Source organism: Hylobates moloch, unplaced genomic scaffold, assembly GCF_009828535.3.
Source record: "Hylobates moloch isolate HMO894 unplaced genomic scaffold, HMol_V3 SCAFFOLD_16, whole genome shotgun sequence".
Lineage (NCBI taxonomy): Eukaryota > Metazoa > Chordata > Mammalia > Primates > Hylobatidae > Hylobates > Hylobates moloch.
In genome coordinates, this window is record NW_026652291.1 from 9,692,654 (window position 1) to 9,716,987 (window position 24,334).

Sequence of the window (24,334 nt, forward strand, 5' to 3'; positions counted from 1 at the left end):
TTAACGCTCACCTTAAACCAGTGCTTGAAGCCAGACGCTAACCCAGCTTGGATGATCCAATCAGCAATGGCTGCTCCTCTTCCCTCTTCTGGAAATCTGCCAGTTTCCCTGAGCAGTCATCTCCACAGGGGAGCTACCCACCAAAACAGGGCAAAATCGTCTTGCGAATTTGAATCAGCATTAGCCAGGGTGGCTCTGTGTGCCAGGCACACATTGGACCCACCATGTACGTTTCTGCGAGGCTATTTGCAAATGACTGAACAGGCCCAGAAAGACCGGGCATGTGCCCACATAGTGCAGCCACAGTTTGGAGCTGGTGGTGAATCTTAACAATGAATGCAGCGTCCATGAGCAGCTTTGAAAATGCCTGGTGCCAGGTTCCAGCTCAGACCAACTGCATCATTAATACAAAGTGAGAAGGCCTGGGCATGAGCATTTTTCAAATGCTCCTGGGAAGGTTATTCTCATAGACAGCTGGGTTGAAAACTCCAGCACTTGAGCAAAAGCTGCCTCTGGCAACAGGTCTTGTCTATTTTTGTTAACTGAGCACCTGCTATGCCCCTGGCACTCTGCTGGCTGCTTGACGGGGAGTGGGGTGGGGGGATTCATGGTCTTTCAGAAGCAGCTCCTGCTCTCAGGGAGCATCCAGGTAGCTTTAGGAATCAAGGACACACACAGAACCGGAGGACAGACCCAGCCCCTTAGAGCCATAAGGAGTGAGGGCGGCCGCTTCCCTGTTGGCCCCTGGCCACTTTCAATTCCACTTTGCAGCAAACTTTTCCTTCACAGGCCAAGCAGTCAATATTCTTGGGTCTGCTGACAGCACTGCCCAGCCAGGTTGCTCCAGGTTCCTGCCTCCTGAAACCCTGGATTCCCATCCTGCAACCCTGACTTTCCCAGGCTGTCTCCCATGCTGCCAAAAGGAAGCTTCCTCTTTTCCAAGAGCCCACGTGGCCTCCCACCTCTCCCACTATCCCTGTCCCCAGCCGCTTGGGTTTCCACTAGTCCTTGGCAGGGACCCTCACGAAACTCTCTGGAGAGTCTGTGTTCCCTCTCTCTGGTCTCTAGTGAGAAAATTTTCCCATCCCATTGGCCATGGTCACTGCAGACTCAGTAGATCTAAAACTTGACGCGTCTTCAGAAATTCACTTGAAACTGCAACAGGTTTTCAGAGGGGCCACCTCCTTGCCCAAATCTACCACCTTTTCCTATAAGTGGCTCCCACTGGGGCTACATGGCCACCTATCCCTGCATTGCCAGACATATCGAGGTGCTGTCTTCAACCCTATTCTTCAGTCAGGTCCTGCCACTTCGTCCTGAGGCATCTCGCAGATAATAAGGACAGCTGCGGGCATTTCAAGTCATGCATGGTTTTAAAATGCATCATCTCATGGGACCCCACAGCAGCCCTGCAGGGTGCTCAGAGAGTGAAGAGACTTGCCCAGGGGAGCCTCACAGGGTCACAGCAATGTGGGACTAAAGCTGCAGAAACATGGCAGCTCCCATGAGCCTGAAACTGCTGGAGGGGAAATGGAGATGGCCAGGCATCCCTGCCCTAGAGACGCTTGTCATCTGGTGGGGAAAAAGAACCAGGCCAGCTCGAATGTCTAAGCTCCATGCCACTTCCCCAAACATAGCTTCCTCGGCCACCCTGAGGTCAAAATGATACCCCAACCCAGTAATGTACCAGGTGCTGCCAGGAGCCCTGAGGAAGGTGACACATCCAGCAGGAGGTGGCCTGGCTCCCCGGAACACACAATGTGCTCACACTGCCACCCACTCACTGAAGCCATGCACTTGCAGCATCTCAAACAGATGCGAAAATGGCACAACCCGTCCCCAGGCTGGCAGCAGCTGACTTCATGCCCCTCCTGGCAGAGGGACTCATGAGCACAGCCCCTACTGGAAGCATCTCATGGGCCTGGGCAGGGGACTGAGGAGATGGGAGAACAGGGATGGGAGAACACTGACCAGGCACAGAACCTTCTGGGTAAGAGTGTGGTCCACCAGGGGCCCCCTGGCAGCGTCTCAGTGTCATAGGGGACCTGTGTACCCCCAAAAGATATGCTCAAGTCCTAACTGCTAGTACCTGTGACTTTATTTGGAAATGGCATCTTTGCTGATGCAATCAAGTAAAAATCTGGTCACATGAGTCAGGGTGAGTAAACCCAGTGACTAATGTCTTCATAAGAGAAAAAGAGAGCATTTGGACACAGACAAATAGACACACAGGGAGAAGGTCATGTGAAGACAGGGGCAGAGGCTGGAGTGGTGCAGCTGCAAGGCAAGAATGCCAAGGATTGTGGGCAACCACCAGCAACCGGGAGGAGACAGGGATCCTCCCCTGGAGCGTTCCGATGGAGCACAGCCCTGCTGACACTTGGGCTTCAGACTTCTCGTCTCCAGAACTACAAGGCCATACATTTCTGCTGTCTTAATCCACCCAGCTTTTGGTATTGTTATGGCAACCCTAGGAGACTAAGCACCCAGCTAGGACACATAACAGACAAGAGCCAAGATCAGGAACAGCCTCCCAACTGCATGTGTAGCAAGTGTATAGTCACAGGGAGATGAACTTGGCAGCAGAGACTCTGGTCTAATTCCTGCTCCATTTCTTAGGAGCTGTGTGGCCCTGGGAAGGCTCCTGACGGAGTCTGAGCCTTTTTCCTCATCTGCCATTTTGGGCCAGTAAGCCTTGCCCTATCCCAGACTTGCTAAATTTGACCTGTGCCCACGAAGGGGTTTTATAAACAGAACTTATATGAATCGCAGGGCTCTTGTGGAGAGACGGCAAAAATTATTCCAAAAGCCAGTGGTTTTCTCCAAAACAGGAATCAACCATCAAAGTTGACATCATGAACACAACCGCTGGCAGCCTGTGTCTTCAGACTCGGAGGTGGGTGAGTGACAGGTTCCTCTCAAGCTCCAGGGAAAACCCCCGAGCAGGTGGGACCTTGGCTCTAGCTTCCGAATGGGGATGCACTTTCAGAAATCCGTCAGTTTGAGTGTGTCTGCATATGCCAAACATTTGCTCCATTTAAAAGTGTTTGCCAACACAGATTTCTAATTTGCGAATGTTAGTTCAACCTCCACATGGCCGAAGGGCTATCTTTCTAAATCACAGACTAGATCATGTCGCTTCCCTGCCCTCCAACTTCAGCAGGCTCCAGACACAGGTCGACTCTTTTTGCTGCTGTCTGGGTTGTATTATTATTGTTAAAAATGATCTCTGAGGACTCCGAGCGCTGTGGGTCCCGGTGTAAGTCCACAGACCCGTTCAGCTCTGTGACCAAAGTCTCAGCTGTCAGTGGTGAAATGGGAAAACCAAGAACAATACACTCTGATTAATTTAATTACATTCGATTAATTTGATTAATGAATAAATTTAAAATACTTTTACAATTCTAATATTAAGGTCTTCCTGTTTTCTAAATTATTTATCACATGCTGATGAGAGAGGGCAGATTAAAATTGGGCAATCTTATACCAATTTCTCAACTAAACAAATATCCTCTTCTACGGACATCAAAAGGCTGGCAACCACCACCCTAAACCAGGAATTGGTTTTGAGGCAAAGGTGTAGTGAACGTGCTATTTCTCTCTCCCTTCCTGCACACGCTACCTGGGGGAACCTGTCCCAGTGACAGCCTCGAGGGACAGCTTTCCCTACCATGTGACACCACCTCCCAGCCACAGCTGTTTAGAGCAGAGGGCTCCTTGCCAAGCCAGGCCATGCTACTTCTCTCTTGGGAATTTAGGCCCCGGGGAGACGGAGTGAGCTTTGAGGCCACACAAATGTAGGGGTGGGGCTGCCATACTGGGGTGACCATTGTTTGGCCATATGCTCGGAGGACAGGAAGAAAAACCCAAAGTTGGAGAGGAAAGTTAGAGACAAAGGGTACCAGATGGTGAGACCTGGGGCTCCAGACAGAGAGGAAGGAAGACATCCTGGTCACTGATGGCTTCATTTCTCCTTCACGAGGCCAGACTACACTTCTTGCTTCGATTTCCATGAAATGCCAATTTCTTATAAAAAAAAATCTCCCATTGCTGGGAAGCTAAAAAAGGAGAAGTGCTCGAGCCTAGAAATTCAAGGGTGTAGTGTGCAATGATTGCGCCTGTGAATAGACACTGCACTCCAGCCTGGGTAACACGGTGAGACCCCACCCCTTGGGGAAAAAAATCTCCCATTGCTTAGAATCATTTGTCAGTTTTTTTTGTTTTTTTTTTTTTTTGTCTTTGTGTCCCTCTAAATTCCATGAGGAAGGAGACAAGATAGGCCTCATGAAATGCTCACCAGTAAAAAGCTGTTTCCTAAATGGTTGAGTGGAGGATTCATGGATGGAATGGGCTGGCTGGGGTGTCGGACGCAGGAGCCAGAAGAGCAGCCGTCTCTGCACTGCCACCACCCCTGCAGGTGCACAGGCAGGGAGGTCCTTCCAGTACTCTGCTATGAGAGACCAGCCAGAAGCCAGACAGGGGTGACGGCTCCGTGGGCTTACAGGGAAGATGAGTCTCTGCTTAAGTTCCTCCTCATGAGGGAGGTCTACCCTTGGTGAAGGACCAGGAGACAGGAAAGCCAGAGTTACCGGGAACAGTCAGCTCCCAGTCACGGGGCTTGACCGGGGTGCAGAGAACCTGAAAGTTCACAGCCTAGGAGAGGACAGCAGCCTGCTAAGTGGTGGCCAGGGCAGGAGAGTGAATAGCGGAGGTGGAGCAGGAGAAGGGGGAGGGAGAGGAGGCGGTGAGGGTGGAGGGGGAAGGGCAAGCCAACTTCTCCTTCAGATGCAGCAGGCACAGTGCCCAGGGCCCACAGAAATGTTCCAACTTAAAATCAGAAGGAAAACAACGAACTTCTGGGTAGAAGAAAATGTTTTAATATATAACATTAATATGTTCATCTTTATATCAGCTCAGTCCTAAGAAATAAATTAATTTTTCTTTCTATGGAGGAAGAGGCCCATGAAAACAGAATTGCCCAGGACCCAAGGAAGTGAGAACGTGGCTCCAGGTGAAGGGAAGGGAGGCCAGGGACAGCAGGGGAGGGGAGGGGAGGTGGTCTGCCCCAAGGGTTGGTATCAAGGCCTCTTTGAAGCTGAGGAGCAGCAGCTGGACTCACACACAGCTCTGCTTCCTTCTTCAGAAAGGACATCTGAAGGGGAAACAGCTCACATGCTTACAGAAGTCCCGTTTCACAGGGCCTGTGGTGCTTCACACTTTACACTGCAGAGGGGTGACGGCCATGCTCGGGATTCGACACCCCACTCTGCTGCCTTGCAACGGTCTACCTTGTGTAAGTTACCTAAGCACTCCGTGGTGGCTTCACACATACTGGCATCCTTCGGCACTCCTCCCATCAAAGGATGGAGTCTAACTGCCCCCCATCCCCTCGAATATGGGCTGGCCTTAAGGACTTGCTTCTGAGGACATGCTGGAAGTGATACTATGTGACTTCTGAGGCTCAATCACCAAAGAGGATAGAGACAGACACCCCCACCCACTACAACCTCTTGCTCTCTCTTGGGGCAATGGAGCCCTAGCCTACAGGTAAGCAGTACAGCTACCCAGCCACACGAAGCGTCCACAGAGAGATGGAGAGTCTCAGCTGTGCCAGCCTCCCCACTCCCCCCCTCAGGCTGTGCGCCCCTTCTCACTCAGGTGCCAGACACGTGAGTGAGGAAGCCTCCCAGATGATTCCAGCCCCAGCCACAGTCTGACTGCAACCTCACATGAGGCCCGCAGCAAGGCCACCTAGCTGAGCAAAGTAAGTGATTACTCATGTTCAAAACCACTATCTGAGGTGTTTTTGTATGCACCAATACATACTTGAAGGCTTAGTATTTTCATCTGTAAAACGGGAATAATAAAAGTAACTCCTTTATCAAGCTGTTGTACACATTCAGTGAAAGAATCCATGGAAAGGACTTATTGCACAGGGTCCCTACCCCGGTAAGCACCCAGCAAATATTAATCAAAGCTGGGATTACCATTAATTGTTGTTATTATGCCCATTTTTCAGAAGAGAAAACAGGACTCATAAAGACTGAAGCAAACTGTCCAAGAATCACACAGGGAGTTAGAGGATAAGCTCAGATTTCAATCCAGGTCTGTCCAGTCCCTCACAATCTGACTCAAAGAACAGCTTCAAATAAAAGGTGCATGTCCCCCAAAGTGACTGTGACAGCCATCAAAATCCTGTTGAAGAACTGCCAGTCCAATGGTGAGACTGTAGGCACAGAGTGTCGCCAGCCAAGTGCAGCAGAATCTGGGAGGTACTAGGTCCTTGCCCAGGAAAACAAAAGGAACTGAGGTCAGATGCTTAGAATGTCTTAATAATAATTACCCTGAATAACCACACAGAACTCATACATTTTCTACACTGTTTGTCATCCATCATCTGGTCGGGTCCCCAACCTATGAGGATAGTTTTTATAGCTTTGCTCTCGTCTTTCATTAAAATGAGAGTCAATAAGGTGGTGAAACCTATGAAATGTGCCAGCAGGTAGATTAGTTTTGTCCGAAACTGCAATAATTTATGGGCCTCCCAAGATTATTTATCCGATACATATATTTACTAAGTTTGGGGGTAATAACCTGGGAAAGTTTGCAAACAATTCCTTTATGTTGCACGGGGCTGTGATGGATGCATTTTATGGGCAGGAACTGTACTTATAGATCTGCCTAATAAAGCCCTGAAGGTTTTACTGTTTTGAAGTCAGCCAGCGGAGCTGTCATCAGCTTCTCATGCATTTAGGAGAACCTACTTGATAAGGTGAGAAACAGTCAGGAGTGCCAGGCTGCCCCAAAAGCTCAGCCAGACTGACCGCTGCACAAGTCCCTTTGCACACTGCATCCCCCATCCAGTCACTAACAGGCAGGAGTAACTGCCAGGTACCAAGCAAGGTTCACCCCAGGTACTGAGGATCCAGGGAATAGTCAGTTGAAAGAAGGAGATGGAGCCAGCGATGATGACCTCACGAGACGGTTTGGCTTAAACTTATGTATGTAGGTAAGTGTGCACTAGGGGCTCTGAGAACCAGGATGAAAGGCTTTCCCAGGACCTGATGGTGCATTTCAGGAGCCCTAGAGCTCCAAACAGAGAACTCAGCCCCGTCGATTTCCATGCCCAGATCCTGACAACCATTCTATTCTGCTCTGATAACTTGCTACTAAATTCCTTTCTCTGCTTGCATTCAACTTCCACGCAAGCTTCAGAAACCAAGAAGCAAACAACGGGTCAGACACCTAGGGGTCATGCCCAGCCCCCTGGCTCTGGGCCTGGGTTCCAAGAGGGAAGACAGATGAACAAGGAGAAAGCCACATCCTCCATGCCTGGCGGGCAGCAAGGCAGTGTGAGGACAAACTGTCCATTTCCAGGTGGACTGCTGCCAGCAATGGGCACTGGGCATTGGCCGGCCTCAAGGATCATGACCGACTCCAGAATGATTTGATGTGCCACGCAGCCACAATTCCACTTCTCTTCTCTTGGCCTCAATTTGTTGAGCTGTAAATGGGACCCATGGAGGGTGGAGCTGCATTCCCTTCCCAGGCCCACGTCCTGGGGCGGGGAACCCTCCAGAGGGTAGCAATCTTCACCAGGAGGCTGACTGCCCGGGATGCCATGCCCTTGGCACCATCTGGCAGTCAGCCAGTCATGAAGAGGGCTCTCTGCCAGGCCCAGACTCCACAGAAAACAGCTAAGAATTTGCCCACTGGCTTGTGGAACACACTTTTCTCTCTCTCTCTCTCTCTCTCTCCTTAGCAATAAGAAGGTGAAGTTCAAGGGTAGCATAACCACCCATGACCCTGAGACACCATTCCCTTCTTCATGTTCCCTTTCTCCAGCTAGCTTTGCAAAAGTCACTGGCCCTGCCGAGCACGTTGATTTCAAAGCAAGTGGTCACTGAGTGGCACACGCCTTGATTCCAGACCGTGTCCCCCTTTTCCACCCACTGAGCCCACTGCTGGGGGAAGCTCAGGGAAGCTGGCTGGCAAATGTGTGCCCTGGATTCTCTCAGCTGTGGATGTAGGTCTGGGAGCATTGTTTTTAGGCCAGGAGCAGTCTGAATGCATTTGCAGAGGCACAGGGAGACCCATGGCTCGGTGAATCAGGCTGGGACACTGCCCGCTCCATTTCCTGTTGGCTAGAGTCCACGATGGCTGGGCAGCAAGTGCTGAAGCCAGCAGCTACCTTGCTTTCCTTCCGAGCCCCAGCAGGGTTGGCGGAGTTGGGGTCTGGGCAGCAGGGCCCAGAGGATCAGTCAATAGATACAGACAAGCAGAGACACTGCAATCAGAGAAACGGTGCCTGAGGTTACACCTGGGACAACCATGCTCATTCCCACACAGTATTTCTTCCTGAACGTTGTACGCATCTTCACTATCCCATAATATAGAGGGTATGGGGGGTCATAAACAGGGCTACCTGCTATCTTTTTAATGCAAATCCTCAGTCAAACCCCTCCCACAGCTCCCTGTCGCCTGTAAGATGTGGAACCCTCCTTAATCTAGCATTCAAGACCCACTCCCATCTAAGCAGGAGTGACCCAGCCTTGTCCCTGCCTCACAGCCTCAGCCTGACTCTACAGACCTGTAACACATTCCCCTCTCCGCAATAAACAGGCCTCTGTGCTTCTGCTCACACTTGCCCTCCTACCTAGAATGCCTTTCTCGCTCATCTCTGCTCAAGAAATTCCTTCTCATCTCTCAGGGCTCAAGTCAAACGCCTCCACCCTCCCCCGGCCAAACCCATCTTTCCTATCTCTGCTTTCTCAGAGCACGTCAATCACTCTAATTAGCTACAGGTAGTTACGTAACACGTTTTCCCCAACTGTCTCTGAATCCATAAAAGGCAGGGAACATCTCTACTTTCATCCTCCACCCCACTTTGCTAATGGCCTCTCAGCGAAGGCTTGGTCAATGTGTCCACAGAAAGCATCCCTCCTTATGATTCAAGGTAAAGCATCTGCAATGTCAGACCCAAAAGGGTCTGAAGTTGTCCTGGCCTTTTTCACTCGTTTGCACTGCTGGGCAGGCTGGCTTTCAGAAAACCAAGGCTTGGCCCCACACGCTGAGCACGCATCCCATCTGAGAGACCCCACAGATCTTCCAGTTACGCACTCAGCTCGCCTTGGAGGTGAATCTCACAACATGGTCCACCTTTCCCTCCTACTTGCCAAGGGACTGATACTTTCCAGTGCAGTTTGCTTAACCTAGGCCTTAACCTCACAACATGAATCTTTCCCTCCTACTTGCCAAGGGACTGATACTTTCCAGTGCAGTTTGCTTAACCTAGGCCCCAAGAGGGCTGCTGTTGATACATAGGCCAGAGCAACTATTTCTCAGTAGGAGGGAAAAAAAAAAAAGGCCAGAAATACTTTCCGGACCACGTCGTTTCATCTGTAAGCAACAGCGGCAGTCAGAGATACAACTACACAGACACAGATTGTGGGGACTGCAGTGCCTGGACGTAGCAGGTGTCTTGTGAATATTTGCAGAAAGAAGAGAAGGAGGGATGACAGGGCCCTGGGATCAAAAGTGGCTGAGTTAATAGTCCAGCCCAAGAGGGCTGCAGTCTATATCCAGAAACTTCCTCTGAAAAAAAGTTCTAGAGCCACTTTGACAATGCAGTCCCATGATGAGTCACCCTGTAACACGGTGCCTGGAATTAAAGAGCTGCTTCTAAATTTACTTTTACTATGGTGGTGGGCAGGCCCAGAAACAGATTTGCCCAAGTGGGCTTAAGAGTGTCAGTCTGCAGGGGTTTCAGCGTAGTGGCAGGACAGAAAACAGAGCTTCACAGGGCTCTGCCCCACCTCCCGGGGCTGGCACCCTGCCTTGCCAGTCCCCAGGTCCTGTGGCTCCTCAGAGTGAATGCCTGGCAGTTGGGTGGGTTCTAGGACTGTGACACGAAGAGGGAAGCAAGGGGGCAGGTGGTGGGAGAGGAGGTGAGATGGAGAGCCAGATCGTGCAGGGCCCTGAGGGTCACCTTAAGGTCCCTGGCTATTGGGCACAGGGGGCACTGAAGCTCTCCCAGCCGAGGAGAAATGAGATCCTTTAAAAGGCTCACTCTGGCTACCATATGGGAAACAAACTGTAATGCGCAGAGGAGGAGGAGCGGGAAGCATGGTGAAGAGAGAGTCGAGTGGCTTGGACAGCACGGCGGTGGGTGAAGGCGGGGAGAGTGGCCAGCATGGGCGTTGAGTGCCACATTCTGAGTCCTTTAGAGCAGGGAGGGGCATTACTGATCTGCTACCTGTGAGAACCAGTGCTTCTCAAACACCACTGTGCTCGAGGTGAGAGTGACCTGGAAGTGTGTTAAAAATATAGATTCTGGGCCCCCCATCCGCAGGAGTTCTAATTTAGCAAGTCTGAAGCAAGGTCCACCCATATGTATTTTAATAAGCTCACCTGGTGTTTCCATGGAAGTAGTCCTTGGATCACACTTGGAAAAAACCTGCAGTGGCCCAATCTTTGCACTTGAAACCAATGAAGGGTCAGAGTCGGGGGTGGCTTGGCCCTAGGCACCCAGGTGAGAGGAGAGAGAAGGCCCCCTGCCTCCCAGCCTGGGCTCTCCCCACCAGCCCCAGCGTGCCTCCAAGTCTGCAACAGCTAAGTCCTCCAGATTCTGAACAGACCCCTTAAAAAGGACAGAGGGTGACGTCCCAGGCCTACTAAAACAGTAGCAGCCTATGACACACTACAGCTGTCTGTGTCCACCACTGCAGCCTCAATGCCTAGCAGTGCCTCGATCAGAGCTACTGCTCCATAACTGTTTGTTAAACTGTTGCCCCCGATATCTGTCTGAGGAAAGGATGATGGTGTGTGTGGGGAGTGGATCCTAGTAACCAGACAGGACCAGAGAGAGGCATGCTCTGTGGAGGAGATGGCTCCATGCCTGCACAGATGGACAGAGCCACTCTCAACCGCCACAGCGACGTCCTCGAGCAGACGGAAGGACAACCAGCCCTGCTGTAGAAGCTGCATCTACAGAGAATTTTCAGACCGAAGCAATGTTATCTTGTCAGTAAAACAGAGAGGAACAGTCTCAACATTCCCTTTTAGAAGCCGGGTGTATTTTTCCACTCTTCCTTTTCAGATGAAGAACACAGGATGTGGCTTTCGCTTCTACCTTTAGACTTGAACACTGCAAAACTGGACGTACTGTTTTAGAAGTATTCAATAAAGCCCTCTGAATAAGTTAAAGGATACTGTATCCATTCATAAATCATTTTAAACTCGCACGTGATGTTCTCGGGGGCATTTACTTTATTTAAAAATATAAGACTTATCAGTATTGATCATTTAAAAAAATGATTGTCATTATCATCCATTTTCTAAATTAAAAGAATCAAGAAGTGGATCAGGATCCCCAGATCATATTAGCAGATAGAGACAGAGATATATGGAAGGTTGGGAAAATGCCCTGGGCATTCTCTGTTTGCTCTTTTGCTCGGTGATGCTAAATGAGGTACATACAGCAGCTCATCATAGATTATTAAGAAACAGAAGCACCTGGAAATACATTGACCCTCACCAAGACCACCACCTGACCTTGGGAGTCAGGTTTCAAAAATGCGGGTCCACCAAGGCATTTAGCCTAGCCTCTCTCAGCCACCATGAAGGACTTAGGAAGGTGGAGGTTTTTAACCACATGAAGTGCCACCTGCACTTGTCATAAGCCACACAGAAAGACAACAAGAAACACAGCTAAATGTCTTAGTGAATTTATTCTGTGATTCTTGTTGCTGGAAACGTGTGTGAAATAGTTTCTACTACCATGCCCCGAATAAGTGTTCGCAGTAATCACGTATCAGAGGCCATGAACTTCTCTGTCTTTTTATCTTATCCTCTCTGGTGACTCTGCAAAGCTACTCTTGCATTTTTTACTTTTTAGTAACTACACATATTAGAAATCTAGCCCAAAGCTGAAGCCCTGGGGTACCTGTTCTCTCAAAGTTTGGGGCGGGGGGCAGAAGATGCAGATTCCATGGGCCGCACTGAGGACACGCAATGTTATTCCTCATCTACCCAATCAAAGACTTGTGCTGACTGCTGAGATGTGGTATTTTACAGATTGTAGATGAAGCATAGTCAAGCTTTCTAACTCATTCTGTCTGCTTTTTCTCATTCATCACCTATCAAGAAACTTGAAGCTTTTGGCACATAAGCAGCTCAGTGATCCAAGGGAGATGGAAGGAGGGGGTCTATTGGTAAAGACATCACTTGCGTGACACAGGCAAGGCCAGCGTCAGAGATGGAAGCATTCTCAACTGCTGGTGAAGAAACCAAGCCTGAGTATCATTAGCAGAATGTAAAGCCGCGCGATGGGGAGACAGTATTTCAGGGATTTTCCTTTGCTCTTTGTAAATTGAGTGTTACTGACAGGACTCTGGAATCTCCGGTCCTGGGAATGGTGGATGCTTGGCCAGCTCTGCACACTTACAGCGAAGAACAGCAGCAGCTATACTCACGTGGGTGACCTTCCAAAGGCCGTCCCCAACATCAGCTACGATGGCATCTCTACTCAGTAACGTGAAAAGTTCTTTGAGACCTACCTTTCCTCCCGAGTCCCAGAAACTCCTAAGAGCTGCAGGTGAACCGTGAAGGTCTTACATGTGTTCCTCTGAATACCTTCTCTAGTCTGTTGTTTGGGGGAGGATTAACTCATGGGCATCCTGGAGGAGGAGAAACAGTTCTTTTGAAAGCTTCTGTTACATAACTTTTATTGTGTCCCTTTTTCAGGAGGAGCAGCCTAGTGACAACTCCTCAGACTGACGTCGCATACGTCAGTTTGTGTTCACCTCCCACAGAACCCCAGGGGGATGAATGTGGGACCCAGGAGAATTCTTTTAGCTTTTCCCAAAGAATCACCAGCACTAACCCTTTTAGGGTTACACTTGGCTTATTTAGGAATCTTTTTGGAAATGGACACGTTTGACATCGTGTAGTTAAAAGAAATCTAATGTACTAACAAAACTCGTGGTGAATTTAGAGGTTTATTGACAGCAAAATCACCTCTGTATGTTACTTAAGTCAAATCATCTGCGTGCTTTTTTTTAGTGCCATGGTTATCTAGAAATTGGGGAGGAAGGACACAATTTGGTTGCCAGACAGACAAATGGCAGCAACAGTGGAAATGAGGTCCAGCACGGGTTGATTTAAACCCCAGCAGAGTCCATTTAAAACATTGCTTGGTTCTGCCATTCGATAATTATTAGAGACTAAGAAAGACACTTCAGCTCTCTGAGCCTGGGTTCCTCATCTAGAACACGGGCTTCATAATATCTACTTTGCAGAGTTGCAAGGACGAAGTGTTTAAGGGCTGGTGGTTCCTTCCTCGTGCCCTATCTGAAAATGACTGCAGCTTCACCAGGGAGCCTGACCTCAGACAACACACCTCCTTAGATGTTACAAGGGAAGCCTGCACACAAAACCTGGTAAAAAAAAATACCACTGCCAAATTGACAAGCTTCTTCCTCACTATTTCCCAGCTTCAGCTGAGTTCAAGCCTCTAACTAAAGTACTCTCCATTTTCAAAACAACTGCAAACAGTAATTACATACTTCCCCCTCCTTACCTTCCAGGAACAGCCTGAGATTGAGGCGAAATCTCCAAGTCCCCTGAACTCTAAAGCTACACAGATAGAATGTCATAGTCTTCTTACCCCATTGACCCAAATTACATAATGGTTCTTGCATCTTCTGCCACACGGATCCTAGAGAGGGTCATGGCTCATTCTAGCGCTCTCAGATTTGTGCCGAACCTCTATCGTGCAAGGGGACTCTGACGGGGAAGCCGGCATAATCACCTTTAAGATCAAAGCTCCATCCTCCTTCACACACTCAGGGTATGGAGTCTCCACTTAGGGTAATAAACAGCATATCTTCTATAATCACCAATTTCTTATTGTTTATAGGAATGTCTAATTGGAACATTATGTAACCTTAAAGTACAGAGCATTCTGGAGCAATTAATAACCAGCTATACCCAAATTTTGAGGATTCTTCAAACAGAGTTTGGAGGGTGATGTCTGGTACCAATACACACACATATACATGCAAACGTACACACCCATTGCATATATGTAAACCCAGACCCAGCAAATGGAAATAATTTGTCCAAGGCCACAAAGCCAATTAACAACTGAGTCGGGAATAAACCCCAGGTTTCCTGGCCTTTGGAAGCTGTTCTTTTCCTCCACACCCTGATCAGTCCAGGTGTGCATCCTCACTGATGCAGAAACGCCACAGCACTCGGGCTGTGTCCTCATGATGCTAAGTGTGGCAGCTGCAATCATGAGGGCATGTTCTCAATCCCGGACTTAGAATAGTAAGCAAACAAGGGAAATGTCTCATCGTTGTTATTTGCTTATGATACATAACCCTCTTGTTCTCCCAAAAGAAATCTGAGGCACTTAAAACATATTTTAACATGAGGCCGTTATATGTATGGTGTGGAAGAGTTCAGCTTTAGAGATCTTACAGAAAAAAAAAAAAACTGGATTTAAGACAAAGAAAAACTGAAAAGGAAGAATTTATTCTTGATGGTTTATTTTCATACTGGGAGAAAAAAAGCAAAAAATATGAGAAAACTAATGAATTAAAAAATAAGTATCAGTAACAAGAGTAATGTTTTGTGATGTAATCCAGCTTTGGCTATGAGTAGTATGATCTATGACACAAAAATCGTTATTTCATAATTACCTCAGCATTTTCAAAAGCAACTTAATGAAGATTGTTTCTCTGCCTTCATTTTTATTCAAATCCTTACCAGTTAATCATGAGAAGCTAAAACACACAATGCTGGGAGATTAATATCTCCACACAAGATGCATTATTTTTCCTTTGCAGATCCCTATGAGCCTGTCAAAAATGAAAGCTTTGCTCTGGTTTTGTGAATTTCAAACAGTCACAAAACCCGCTGAGAGCCAAGTTTCTGGGAAAAAGGTGGGACATGCCCATTTCATTTGGGATTCGGCAACACTTTAAGAGGTTCATTAATTCACATCTTAAAAAGACCAATGACAACCCCATTAACGACCCATAGGTCAAAGTGATGGATTTAGCTCTAATCTACAGCCAAAAACTAACTCAGGGTCTGAACATCCTTCAGCCCACCTTCCCTGTCCCAGCCCCTCTGCAGCCAAGCTAAGGCCGGCTCCACGCATCGCTAATATACTCAGCAAACAATGGAGTTGGAAGAGTCTAAAAAAAAAAAAATCACTTTATTTATTTGCAGTAATTGTGCTGGGAATGTTTTACCTATGCAAATATGATTGATTATTTTTGAGAGGGGCAGGAAAAGCTCACCAGCTTGCTGCTTTCTAGCCTGCTGGGCATCTTGTTAATGCATTGTATGTCACCAGTTCTTAGGAGCTAATGTCATCTCTCCTACTGAAAGGCCTAACCTAACCCATAACCCCAATCTGGTAGCTTGGAACATTTTATAGCCACTATGTGTTAGCCCAGTAAATAATCTATTAAGCACAGCTCGAGCTTCACCTCTTTTGGGCTGAACCTCAATCTCACAGCTCCCTGGAAACCGAGTCCTCTTCTTGGAAATCAACAACCCATTCAGTGTAGAATGTTCGTCCAAATGACTGGACTAAGACACCCTAGCTCAAGCCTGTAACTTACTAGTTTTGTCACTCATAGAATCATTTCGCTGAAGGGGGTCTGAGGGACTGGTCAGTCCACCCTTGCTCTTTACTAACAGAGACACAGACGCCCCTACTGCTAAGGGACTTTCTCTGCACCAACACAAATGTGCATGTAGACAACTGAGCTCAACACTGTGACTCCAATGGAACAGCCCCTCAGACCAGGACCAAGTGATTCCATCTGGCTTGCCCCTTCAGGATTGAACTAAATGCACTTGAGCAAACAGCTAACAGCAGCAAGCCAGAGAACTGGGGGCATGCATCAGGCATCGTATCTGCATTAAAACTCCTTTTCTTTGGAGCTCAGAAGTGTTTGGGGCTCAGAAGTTCTGCTGACACTGAGGGCTGGCAAATATGAGCCAACACTGGGCCAGCCCCTGCACAGTGGCCATCTGGGATCAGCCCCCGCTCCGGTTAAGTAATCATCTCCAAGATTTACAAAACCAGGGGCAGGTAACCTTGATGAGCCCTGCCCCCAAGGAAGGGTTTAGGATGCAGTTCTGAGGCCTAGCATGTGCTGGGCACACAGGAGGAACCACTGTCCTTTCCATCCTTCAAGAGGACTGGGAAAACCCCAGGAAAGAGAACACCTAGGAAAACATATTATCCTCTCACCTGAACTAAAAAGTAGCTTTACACTTGGAGTACACATTCGGGGTGGGCAGCAACGTGATGGCAGGATGGACAAAAAGTGCTTGCTACAGGCAATTTATTTCATCAGAACAGATACTCATTGGAGCAAGTATTTTCACACACATGCAATGACTCTTGAGACGGAAGCAGTTAGTAGAAGAAATGAGACAGGTGTGTGTGTTACAAAGGGAACAGTCTGGCAGGGAAGTAGAGTACCCTGGTTTCCAATCCTGGTCTCCCACTTCCTAACCTTGTGACCTTGATTAAGTCATTCAACCTCTCTGAGCCTCAGTTTCCTCATCTGGGCCAAGGAGAAACGGGGACCTATTTCCCAGAGCGGCTTTGAGGCACACTGCCCGGCACGGCCTGGACACCCACTAAATAAGAGTTGTTGCCCCCAGATGCTAAGTCTGAACCCAGCTGCATACACATGCCGTTATCTAGACCAGACAGGTCTCCCGCCTGCATGTCAAACCCGCATCTTTCTCCAGAAGGCAGAGGAAAGCACCAGGTCTGCCCGGGCAGTTCAGCCTCCAGGCGGGGCTTCGGGGCAGGGGAAATTGAAGGATTCAATCGGAAGCCCGAATGTTTCCAGGCTGTAAGTGGGGAAGGAGGGTAGGACAGGGGCCCGGAGGCGGCCTCCGGGCCCTGCGAAAGGAGCTTTATTCGCGAGGCGGAGGGCCTGGCTTACCGAGAAGCGCATCCGGAGGCAGTTGAGGGGCGCGCGGGGCACGCAGCAGAGCCACAGGCCGGCCCGGACCCGGAGCGCCGGAGCCGCAGGAAGGCGAGGAGGAGGAAAAAAAGGAGGCTGCCGCCGGCTCCTGCCTCATTCTCCCGGGCAGCGTTGACCCGCGGGCCGCCGCCGGATAGGGCTGGCCGCCGGGCGCGGGACCCCGTGCGTGCTGCTCATGTCCCCGTCTGCCGCTGGCAAGGTGTGCGCGCAGCCTGCTCGTCTCTGGGCGGCACCCGGGGGCTCCTCATACCCCGCGCCGGGGCTCGGCGGGAGGACCTCGGGGAGGCAGCGCGGAGGGAAAGAGAGAGAAAGAGACAGCATGAGAACGCGCAGAGCTGCACCCTGCGGGGGCCGGGGGCGGGCGGGAGCCAGCAGGACCGCGCTGCCCCACCCACGGCGCCTCTGCGCCCCGCGCTGCGCGCCCAGCGGGGCGCCGAGCCCCAGAAACTTTAGCACATGGCCGGTCCGGCGGCCGCGGTGGCCGTAGCTGCCCTGCTCTTCCAGCGCCCCCCACTGCTTCCTGCCCTAGCCCCAGAGGGCAGCTTACCAGCGGCGACCACGACCGCAGCGGCGGGGCGCCCACCCGGCCGCAAGCAGAGCAGTGCGCACCTGCGGGAAAGGAGGAAGGAGCTGGCGGCGTCGGGGTCCCTGCAGGGGAGGGGCACCTCGGCGGCAGCAATCGGCGCAGATTAAGGCATCCTGGGCGGGGGCTGAGCGCGAGCCAGGTGTTGGCAGGCCGGGATGGGGGAGGGTCTGTGCGCCCCCCGCCCCGCGGCGCCGCTACTGACGATGCGCGCGGGCTTCCCCGGCCCCGGGTCGGCGGAGCCAGCCCCGTTACCTAGCGACTCGCTCCGGGGAGCCCACGCTGATGCGCGCAGCTAGCTGGGCTGCGGCAGCCGAGGGGCGGGGAGGGAGGGGAGGGGGAGCTCCAGTGCGGGGAGGGCCGACGGCTGCGGGCCGAGCTCCTCCCTCCGCCTCCCACTCCGCGTTGGGGAGGGGGCCCGGGAAAGACTTGGCCTCCGCCTGGCCCTGGAGGATGGGAGGCCTTCGCGGGGCGGGGGGACGGAGGGAGGCACTAAGTGCTCCTGTCCCCGCAGTGGGGATGCAGCAGCAGGTGGCGGCTACGTGGCCTGTGGAGGCTCGGCACCCAGAGGCGCGTGGTGAGCCCGGCCCCGGCGGGAGCGTGGCGAATGTGGCTATGGGCGCGTGGGTGTGTGGGACACGCTCCCACCCACGTGGCGTACATGGGGACCTGGGGACGCGGATGAAAGAGGCGCCTCCTCCTTCCTCTGTTCTCTCTCCCTCCTTTCTCTGGTCTCTCTCCCTCCTTCCTGGACATTTTGTTCCTGCGCTGTCTCTTTCTTCATCATGGAAGCCCAGGTTGCTCAGTTCCCCACTCCCAGCTCCTCCTATCTTCCAGGGAACAGGAGGATGGCCTGGCAGCTGAAGGTAGTTACGTCGTGGTCAAACCACTATACCCCCAATCCCTGCCGCCCTTTGGCGCCTCCCCAACCCACCCCCATGTCCAGTTGCCTACCTTGTAGGCCCTATAACCTGCCTCGGGACGCTTTCCGCTTTCTTGGAAGACTTGGGACCTCTGACACAGACTGGGGTTCACATCCAGGCCCCTCCAATTGCTTTCACTACGCAGGACATTTTTACCGTCTTCAGGAAGATGGAATCCTTGTCTCCAAAGGTCATAGCTAAGCACTAGTACCTAAGGCCTTCCATGAATGTGAACATGATTTTCTAGAAGATAAGCAGCCTGTCTCCTGGTTCTCTGGCACCTCACTAAAATCCACCCCAACGTCCAGGGAAGTAAGGCAAGTGCCGGGAAACATGGTCAGAGCAAGCAGCGACCATGGTCTCTATCGATGAGGGGGGCAAATTGCCCAGTTCCGCTGGGTGCCTCAGAAGCAGAGCTGGGGGAAGAACTCAGATATCCTGGTTAGCAGGTTCCCAGGGCCCACCGCTATGCCCCTGCCCCAGTTGGATGGTGCAAGGAACCTTCTGCCCCTACTTCTCAGAAGATCCTCCTGCCTACCAAAAGGCTGCTTCCCTCCCATCCCTGCTACAGAATAGGAATCACCTACCACCTCACCGACACCACCAACCCATACCCTCCCTAGCTGGCCTTTCTGTCTTCCTCTCTGGTATGGATGTGGGGAGAAAGATGCAGAGGAGAGACTCAGCAGAGATTTAGGGGAATCAGGCCTGCCCGGGAGCACCTACACCCCAGCCCTGCAGCTCTACAGGACAGAGTCCCTCCATGAGGGGCTTTGGGAAACAGCAGAGTCTGAGTGGTTTTTGTTGGCTTAGTGACAAGACATTTCCTCCAATTATTATTGAGATGCCAGTAACTCCTGTTGAAAAACCCTGTAAGTCCATGGAAACAGAAACCTTATGTCTTAAGAAACCAGGGTCCAAAGGCCACAGTTTTCTGAGAAAAGCACTTTGCATCCCAGCCTGTGTATAACAGTTGCATTCCAACATTTTCCAGCGAAATTGGGAGCAATATCTCTGAATTTCCCAACCAGTTATTATGGGTAGTTGCAGACAGGGAGCTGGTCCCCAGAAACTCCAGAAGGACTATTTCTACGTGCCAAATTGGCAGCCGGCTCTTTCTTCAGCCCCAATTTCCCAATCTGCAGGTAGAGTTTGACACCTAATTTGGTCAGGGAGCCCAGTGCTTACAATAAATGAAACCTCAGAGCTTGGATTCCATGCGTCCCACCATTCCAGGAAACAAAGCAGCCTGTAAGGAAGTGCGATTTGACAGCACAAGTGTCTCATTCATGGTTTGCAGAGATTTGAAAAATGTTGTTTGAGCATAGCAAAAGCCGGCACATACATGTTTTATTGGTGTGTATATGCGTGGGGAAAAAGGCAGCAGGGAAGACTCCTCATTACATAGTCATTCTTCCTGTTTTTCTCAAATAATAGGAAGTGGGGAGTGCACAGGAAAGCCAGGATTGAGGAAGCCCATGATCCCTATGGCCAAACAGGGATTGTTCCTCAGCAATGCAGTGGAAGAACACCACCCTAAATTTGTAAGGAGTATCTACTGAAGTCGGGCACAGTGTTAGGCACCAGGGATGCAAAAATGACTTCGATAAGTCCCCTGTCTTCTGGGTCCTCATAGGGGCTTTTATTGAGGGCTTAACCTATGCCAGGAACTCCAGGTGCCGAGAGTTTTATCTAGGAAAGCTCATTTTAACCTCACCAAACCCTATAAAGTGGGTCCATTATCTTTGCTTGGGAAGGGAAGCTCAAAAAGGTTATGTAAGTTCCCTAAAGTCATGCAGCTGGCAAACGATGGACTTGGGGATTTGTAACCCAGTCTTCCTAACCCCAAGCCCAAGTTCCTAACTTCCTATACTGTCCGCCGGGCTAAAGGAAAAAAAGAACAATAGTAACATAGCTGGTGGCTGCTTGAGACTTAGGATTGCCAATGAGATGTGTGCGTGGAGTCTCCAGCAGTGTTCCCGGAACAGAGTGAGCTATTGATAAAAAGATAGTTATTGTCGTCACTAGACCCTCATAGTTGTTGTGAATTGTTATGCTCTATCTTATAGAGGTTACCAAATACTATTCTTGGAGGCATAGAGGAAAGTGACTATACCTATCTGCAGGGACTGCAGCTGGCTGCCCAGAGGAGGTAGCATCTGAGTTGGGTCCCCAAGGATCCATAAACATTGGCCAGGTGATAAGGCAGAAGCAAGAACAAGCTAATCAGGAGGAATATGCAAGGGAAATCCCAGAGCTGGTAACAAGCAGCTCTTGTGTGCAGGAGCTGAGAGAGACCCAAGGCAGATAGTCAAGAAGTTGAAGACATGCAGCAAATCCTAGGGATGCTGAAGGACACAGGTGGAAGAAAAGTCTCAAAATTGTGCAGGGACTGCCTTTCTTTTGAGCTCTCAGGGAGGCAAGTAGAGAGGGAGCTAGGGGAGCCCATGCCTCCTGTTGTGCTGGTTTCCTCCCTGGAGGAGCAGGCAAGGCCATCTGCTGAGTCTGGCCTATGGGGTGGTGAGTGTGAGACAGTGGAGCAGGTAGCTGTAAGAGGATCCAGCCTCCAGACAGCCACCCAAGCCAAGACTTAGTGGCTGTGCTTGACTGAGGCTCCTCCCATCATTCATAAGGACGATGGGGTCCTGATCCCTACCAGCCTCCACACTTTGCAGGGACGTGGCAAGGCACACAGTACGCTTCACCAGTCCCTCTGTGGGAGAGTGCTTGGCAATCGGTAGTGAGTTTAATGTTTGCATGAGACACATAAATAGTACATCTGTTTCCAGCTTTTTGCAGATATCAGCCTATTGGATCCACAATCTATTCATTCATTTGTGCACTCATTCATTTAATAAGTGTTTAATCGAGCACTTATTAGGTCATGTGGTTGCACAAAAGAGAGGCCCTTCCTTGGATCTAGGAGATTGAGGAAGCCTTCCTGGGGTGAGGGAGACTTCTAAAAGGAGTCTGAAAGATAAGTGGGAGTCAGTCAAATGAAAGGGAAATGGTTTGGGGGTTGGGGAGCAGAAATATTTCAAGTCCAGGAGCAGCACTTGCAAAGACTTTCAAATACTGAAAAATAGAGCCCACTGAGAAAGGTCAAACCTAGTTGTTCCTTTTCGAGAAGAAACACTATGTGTAGTGCAGTCAGACAAGTGTATGATATGGGGTTGGGGGTGGTAGGACCCAAGAGGGAGAAAGGACTTCCTTAGAAATGACTCAGGAAAGATTGGAAGCTCCCTTCCTTTCTAAAAATCAGTATCTCTACTGTTCATGACTTTTTTTTTTTGATAGTGCTCTGAGGTTTTCAAAACTGCTCATTTCCCACATTTCATTGGCTCTCATCATATACATGGGGGTTTGGTCTGGAGGATTCCTCAGTCTCAAAGCTGATACCTGACAGACCCCGTGACTTGAACCTGGGGCTTCCTCCTGGGTGGTCTGGTCATGCTAATTTTTTTATTTTTTTATTTTATTTTTATTTTTTTTTGAGATGGAGTCTCGTTCTGTCGCCCAGGCTGGAGTGCAGTGGCACAATCTTGGCTCACTGCAAGCTCCGCCTCCTGGGTTCACACCATTCTCCGGCCTCAGCCTCCCAAGTAGATGCGACTACAGGCGCCCGCCACCACGCCTGGCTAATTTTTTGTATTTTTAGTAGAGACGGGGTTTCACCATGTTAGCCAGGATGGTCTCGATCTCCCGACCTCGTGATCTGCCCACCTCGGCCTCCCAAAATGCTGGGATTACAGGCGTGAGCCACCGCCCCCAGCATGGTCCTGTTAATTTTTAATACCTGCATATGGCTCTTTACAGTTCACAATGCATGTCCATCTCCCTGAGCTCACTTGACTCTGTCAGCATCTCCAGCTTCAAAGGAAGAAAATGGTAGCCCAGGGAGGGGCAGCATCTATCCAGCAGAGCTCCCTGGTTAGCCGGAGGCCAGGAGGGTGACTGCGGCCTCTGGGCTGAGCAGCAGTTTGACTCATTTGCATTCACGCGAATAGGACAGCCTGTGTCAGTGGCAGGGCCTGAGTGAAGAGTGACATAAAGCACAGGTGAAATGAAGTGAAGAGCACTCAAACATTTGTTTAGGATCAGCTTTCAGGTCGGAACTCTTGCTTTGCAACACCCAAGAGGTTATCAAAATGAGATCATCAACTGACCACACCAAGGAGGTGGTGAAAGATTGAAATTGGGGCAGCTGGGAAGAGCTGAGAGAAGTGGCAAACACAAAACAGATAATTTGGAAAGAGGATACCATCAATTTCAAATAGCTGCAGGGGTTTCTTATAGGAGAGAGCTTGATTACCTCTCACAGGTGGCCCCAAGAGGTTGAACTAGGCCACCAGGAAGACAATTGCTTTTTGTCCAAGACAAGAAAGAGCACCTTCACCCTTAGAGCAGTGGTCAGCAAACCACAGCTCATGGGTCAAATCTAAGTCACTGACCGCTTCGGTAAACAAGATTCTAGTGCCCACCCATTCGTTTTTGTCGTGTCTGTGCTACAAGAACAGAGACGAGTACTTGCTACAGAGACTGAATGGCCCATTAAACCTAAAGCATTTAGTGTCCAGCCCTTTACAGAAACAATTTTCCAACTCGTGACTCACAGCAATCCGAATATCAAATGGGCTCTCTTGGTAAGTAGTGAGTTCCCCGTCACTTGCGGCATTCAAGCAAAAGCTGAAGCCTTGTTAAGCAGTGATGTTGAAAAGGGTCGGAGTAACCTGTAAGGTCCCTTTGAGATTGTAAGAGTCCAACAGTTAATGACAATTATTCAATTTCTTTGCTGTCTACCTGTTACAATAGTCACAACTATAAATGAATAATCAATGAAGCAGCCTCAGCAACCTTTCAGGACTATAGCTTTTCATGCCAGTATCCAATGCCCATCAAAGTGAGCAGTGGCTTTCTCTGCCTGTTTAATATGACAAGATAGATGAGGTACAAATTCAGGCAATCTCAAGGGTGAACATGTTGGAAATCTTTTTACACCCAAGCCTCTCCCACTGGGAAAGAGGCACTCATTGATGAATAAGCTCATTAATGAATAACTGCGTGGATCATTTCTGGGCCACCATTATACCCATGTGGTTCACAGATTACTATGTGTTTGAAAGGGATTAGGTATGGTATCAGCGAAATTAGTTTTGTTGGGCTTCTGTTGGTGTATCTGGGGACATCATTCAGCAAACTCGCCGCCAGACCTTGAGCTGGTCAAAGCACCTGCCCTTGAGGAGCTGGTCACCTCGGCCCCACCTAGCTTGGCCAGAATGTGATGAGGATCTGGTAGATTCCAAAGGCAGGGAGGGATATACTCAGCCGGTGGTGAATCTATCTAGCAAAGCAACAATACTGCACAATGTTATTAACTGAAATTTGCTTTCTTTCCAAATAGGATCACACACACAAACATAAATAAATAAAAATCATCTGTTAGAAAAAAAAAAAAGGCCCTGGCTGTTTCATTATCGTTTTCTCAACCAGATTGAATATGAACAGGTTCCATTTTCCCATCTCAGACTCTCTTGCAAACACTGTGATGTGTTGGAAACAAAAGAGAATGTTCTTATGCAGTAATCTACAGCCTGCGTGCTGAAGCAAAGATTTCCCAACCAGAAACGAATAATGTCCCCTTATGAATAGCATCGGCAAAGGTCAAATTGATTAATTCCTGTTTCTACTGTCTTTGTGCAAAGACTGCTTCCCTCATCCTAAATGGCTCGATCCAGTCCACACCACGGTGAATTCCAGGCACTGATTTTTCTAAAGCCCTCATTGCTTTGAGTTTTCATTCC

General features: G+C 49.7%; 1 protein-coding gene across 2 annotated transcripts in view; it reads right to left on the reverse strand.

Moving 5' to 3' along the window:
- The window catches only part of TUNAR (TCL1 upstream neural differentiation-associated RNA), a 49,231-nt gene extending 31,335 nt beyond the window's left edge, over positions 1-17,896 (reverse strand). The window contains exons 1-3 of one of the 2 annotated variants that reach the window (XM_058429596.1): positions 17,575-17,896; positions 16,986-17,303; positions 12,558-12,677 (exon numbers count right to left, since the gene is read on the reverse strand). Coding sequence is in view for 1 of the 2 variants with exons in the window: in XM_058429595.1 (XP_058285578.1) it covers positions 16,986-16,997 (12 nt within the window). In the remaining variant the exon portion in view is untranslated. The remainder of the gene's footprint in view (positions 1-12,557; positions 12,678-16,985; positions 17,304-17,574) is intronic. The other variant, XM_058429595.1, reaches the window with a different exon arrangement.
- Between the last annotated feature and the right edge of the window lie 6,438 nt (positions 17,897-24,334).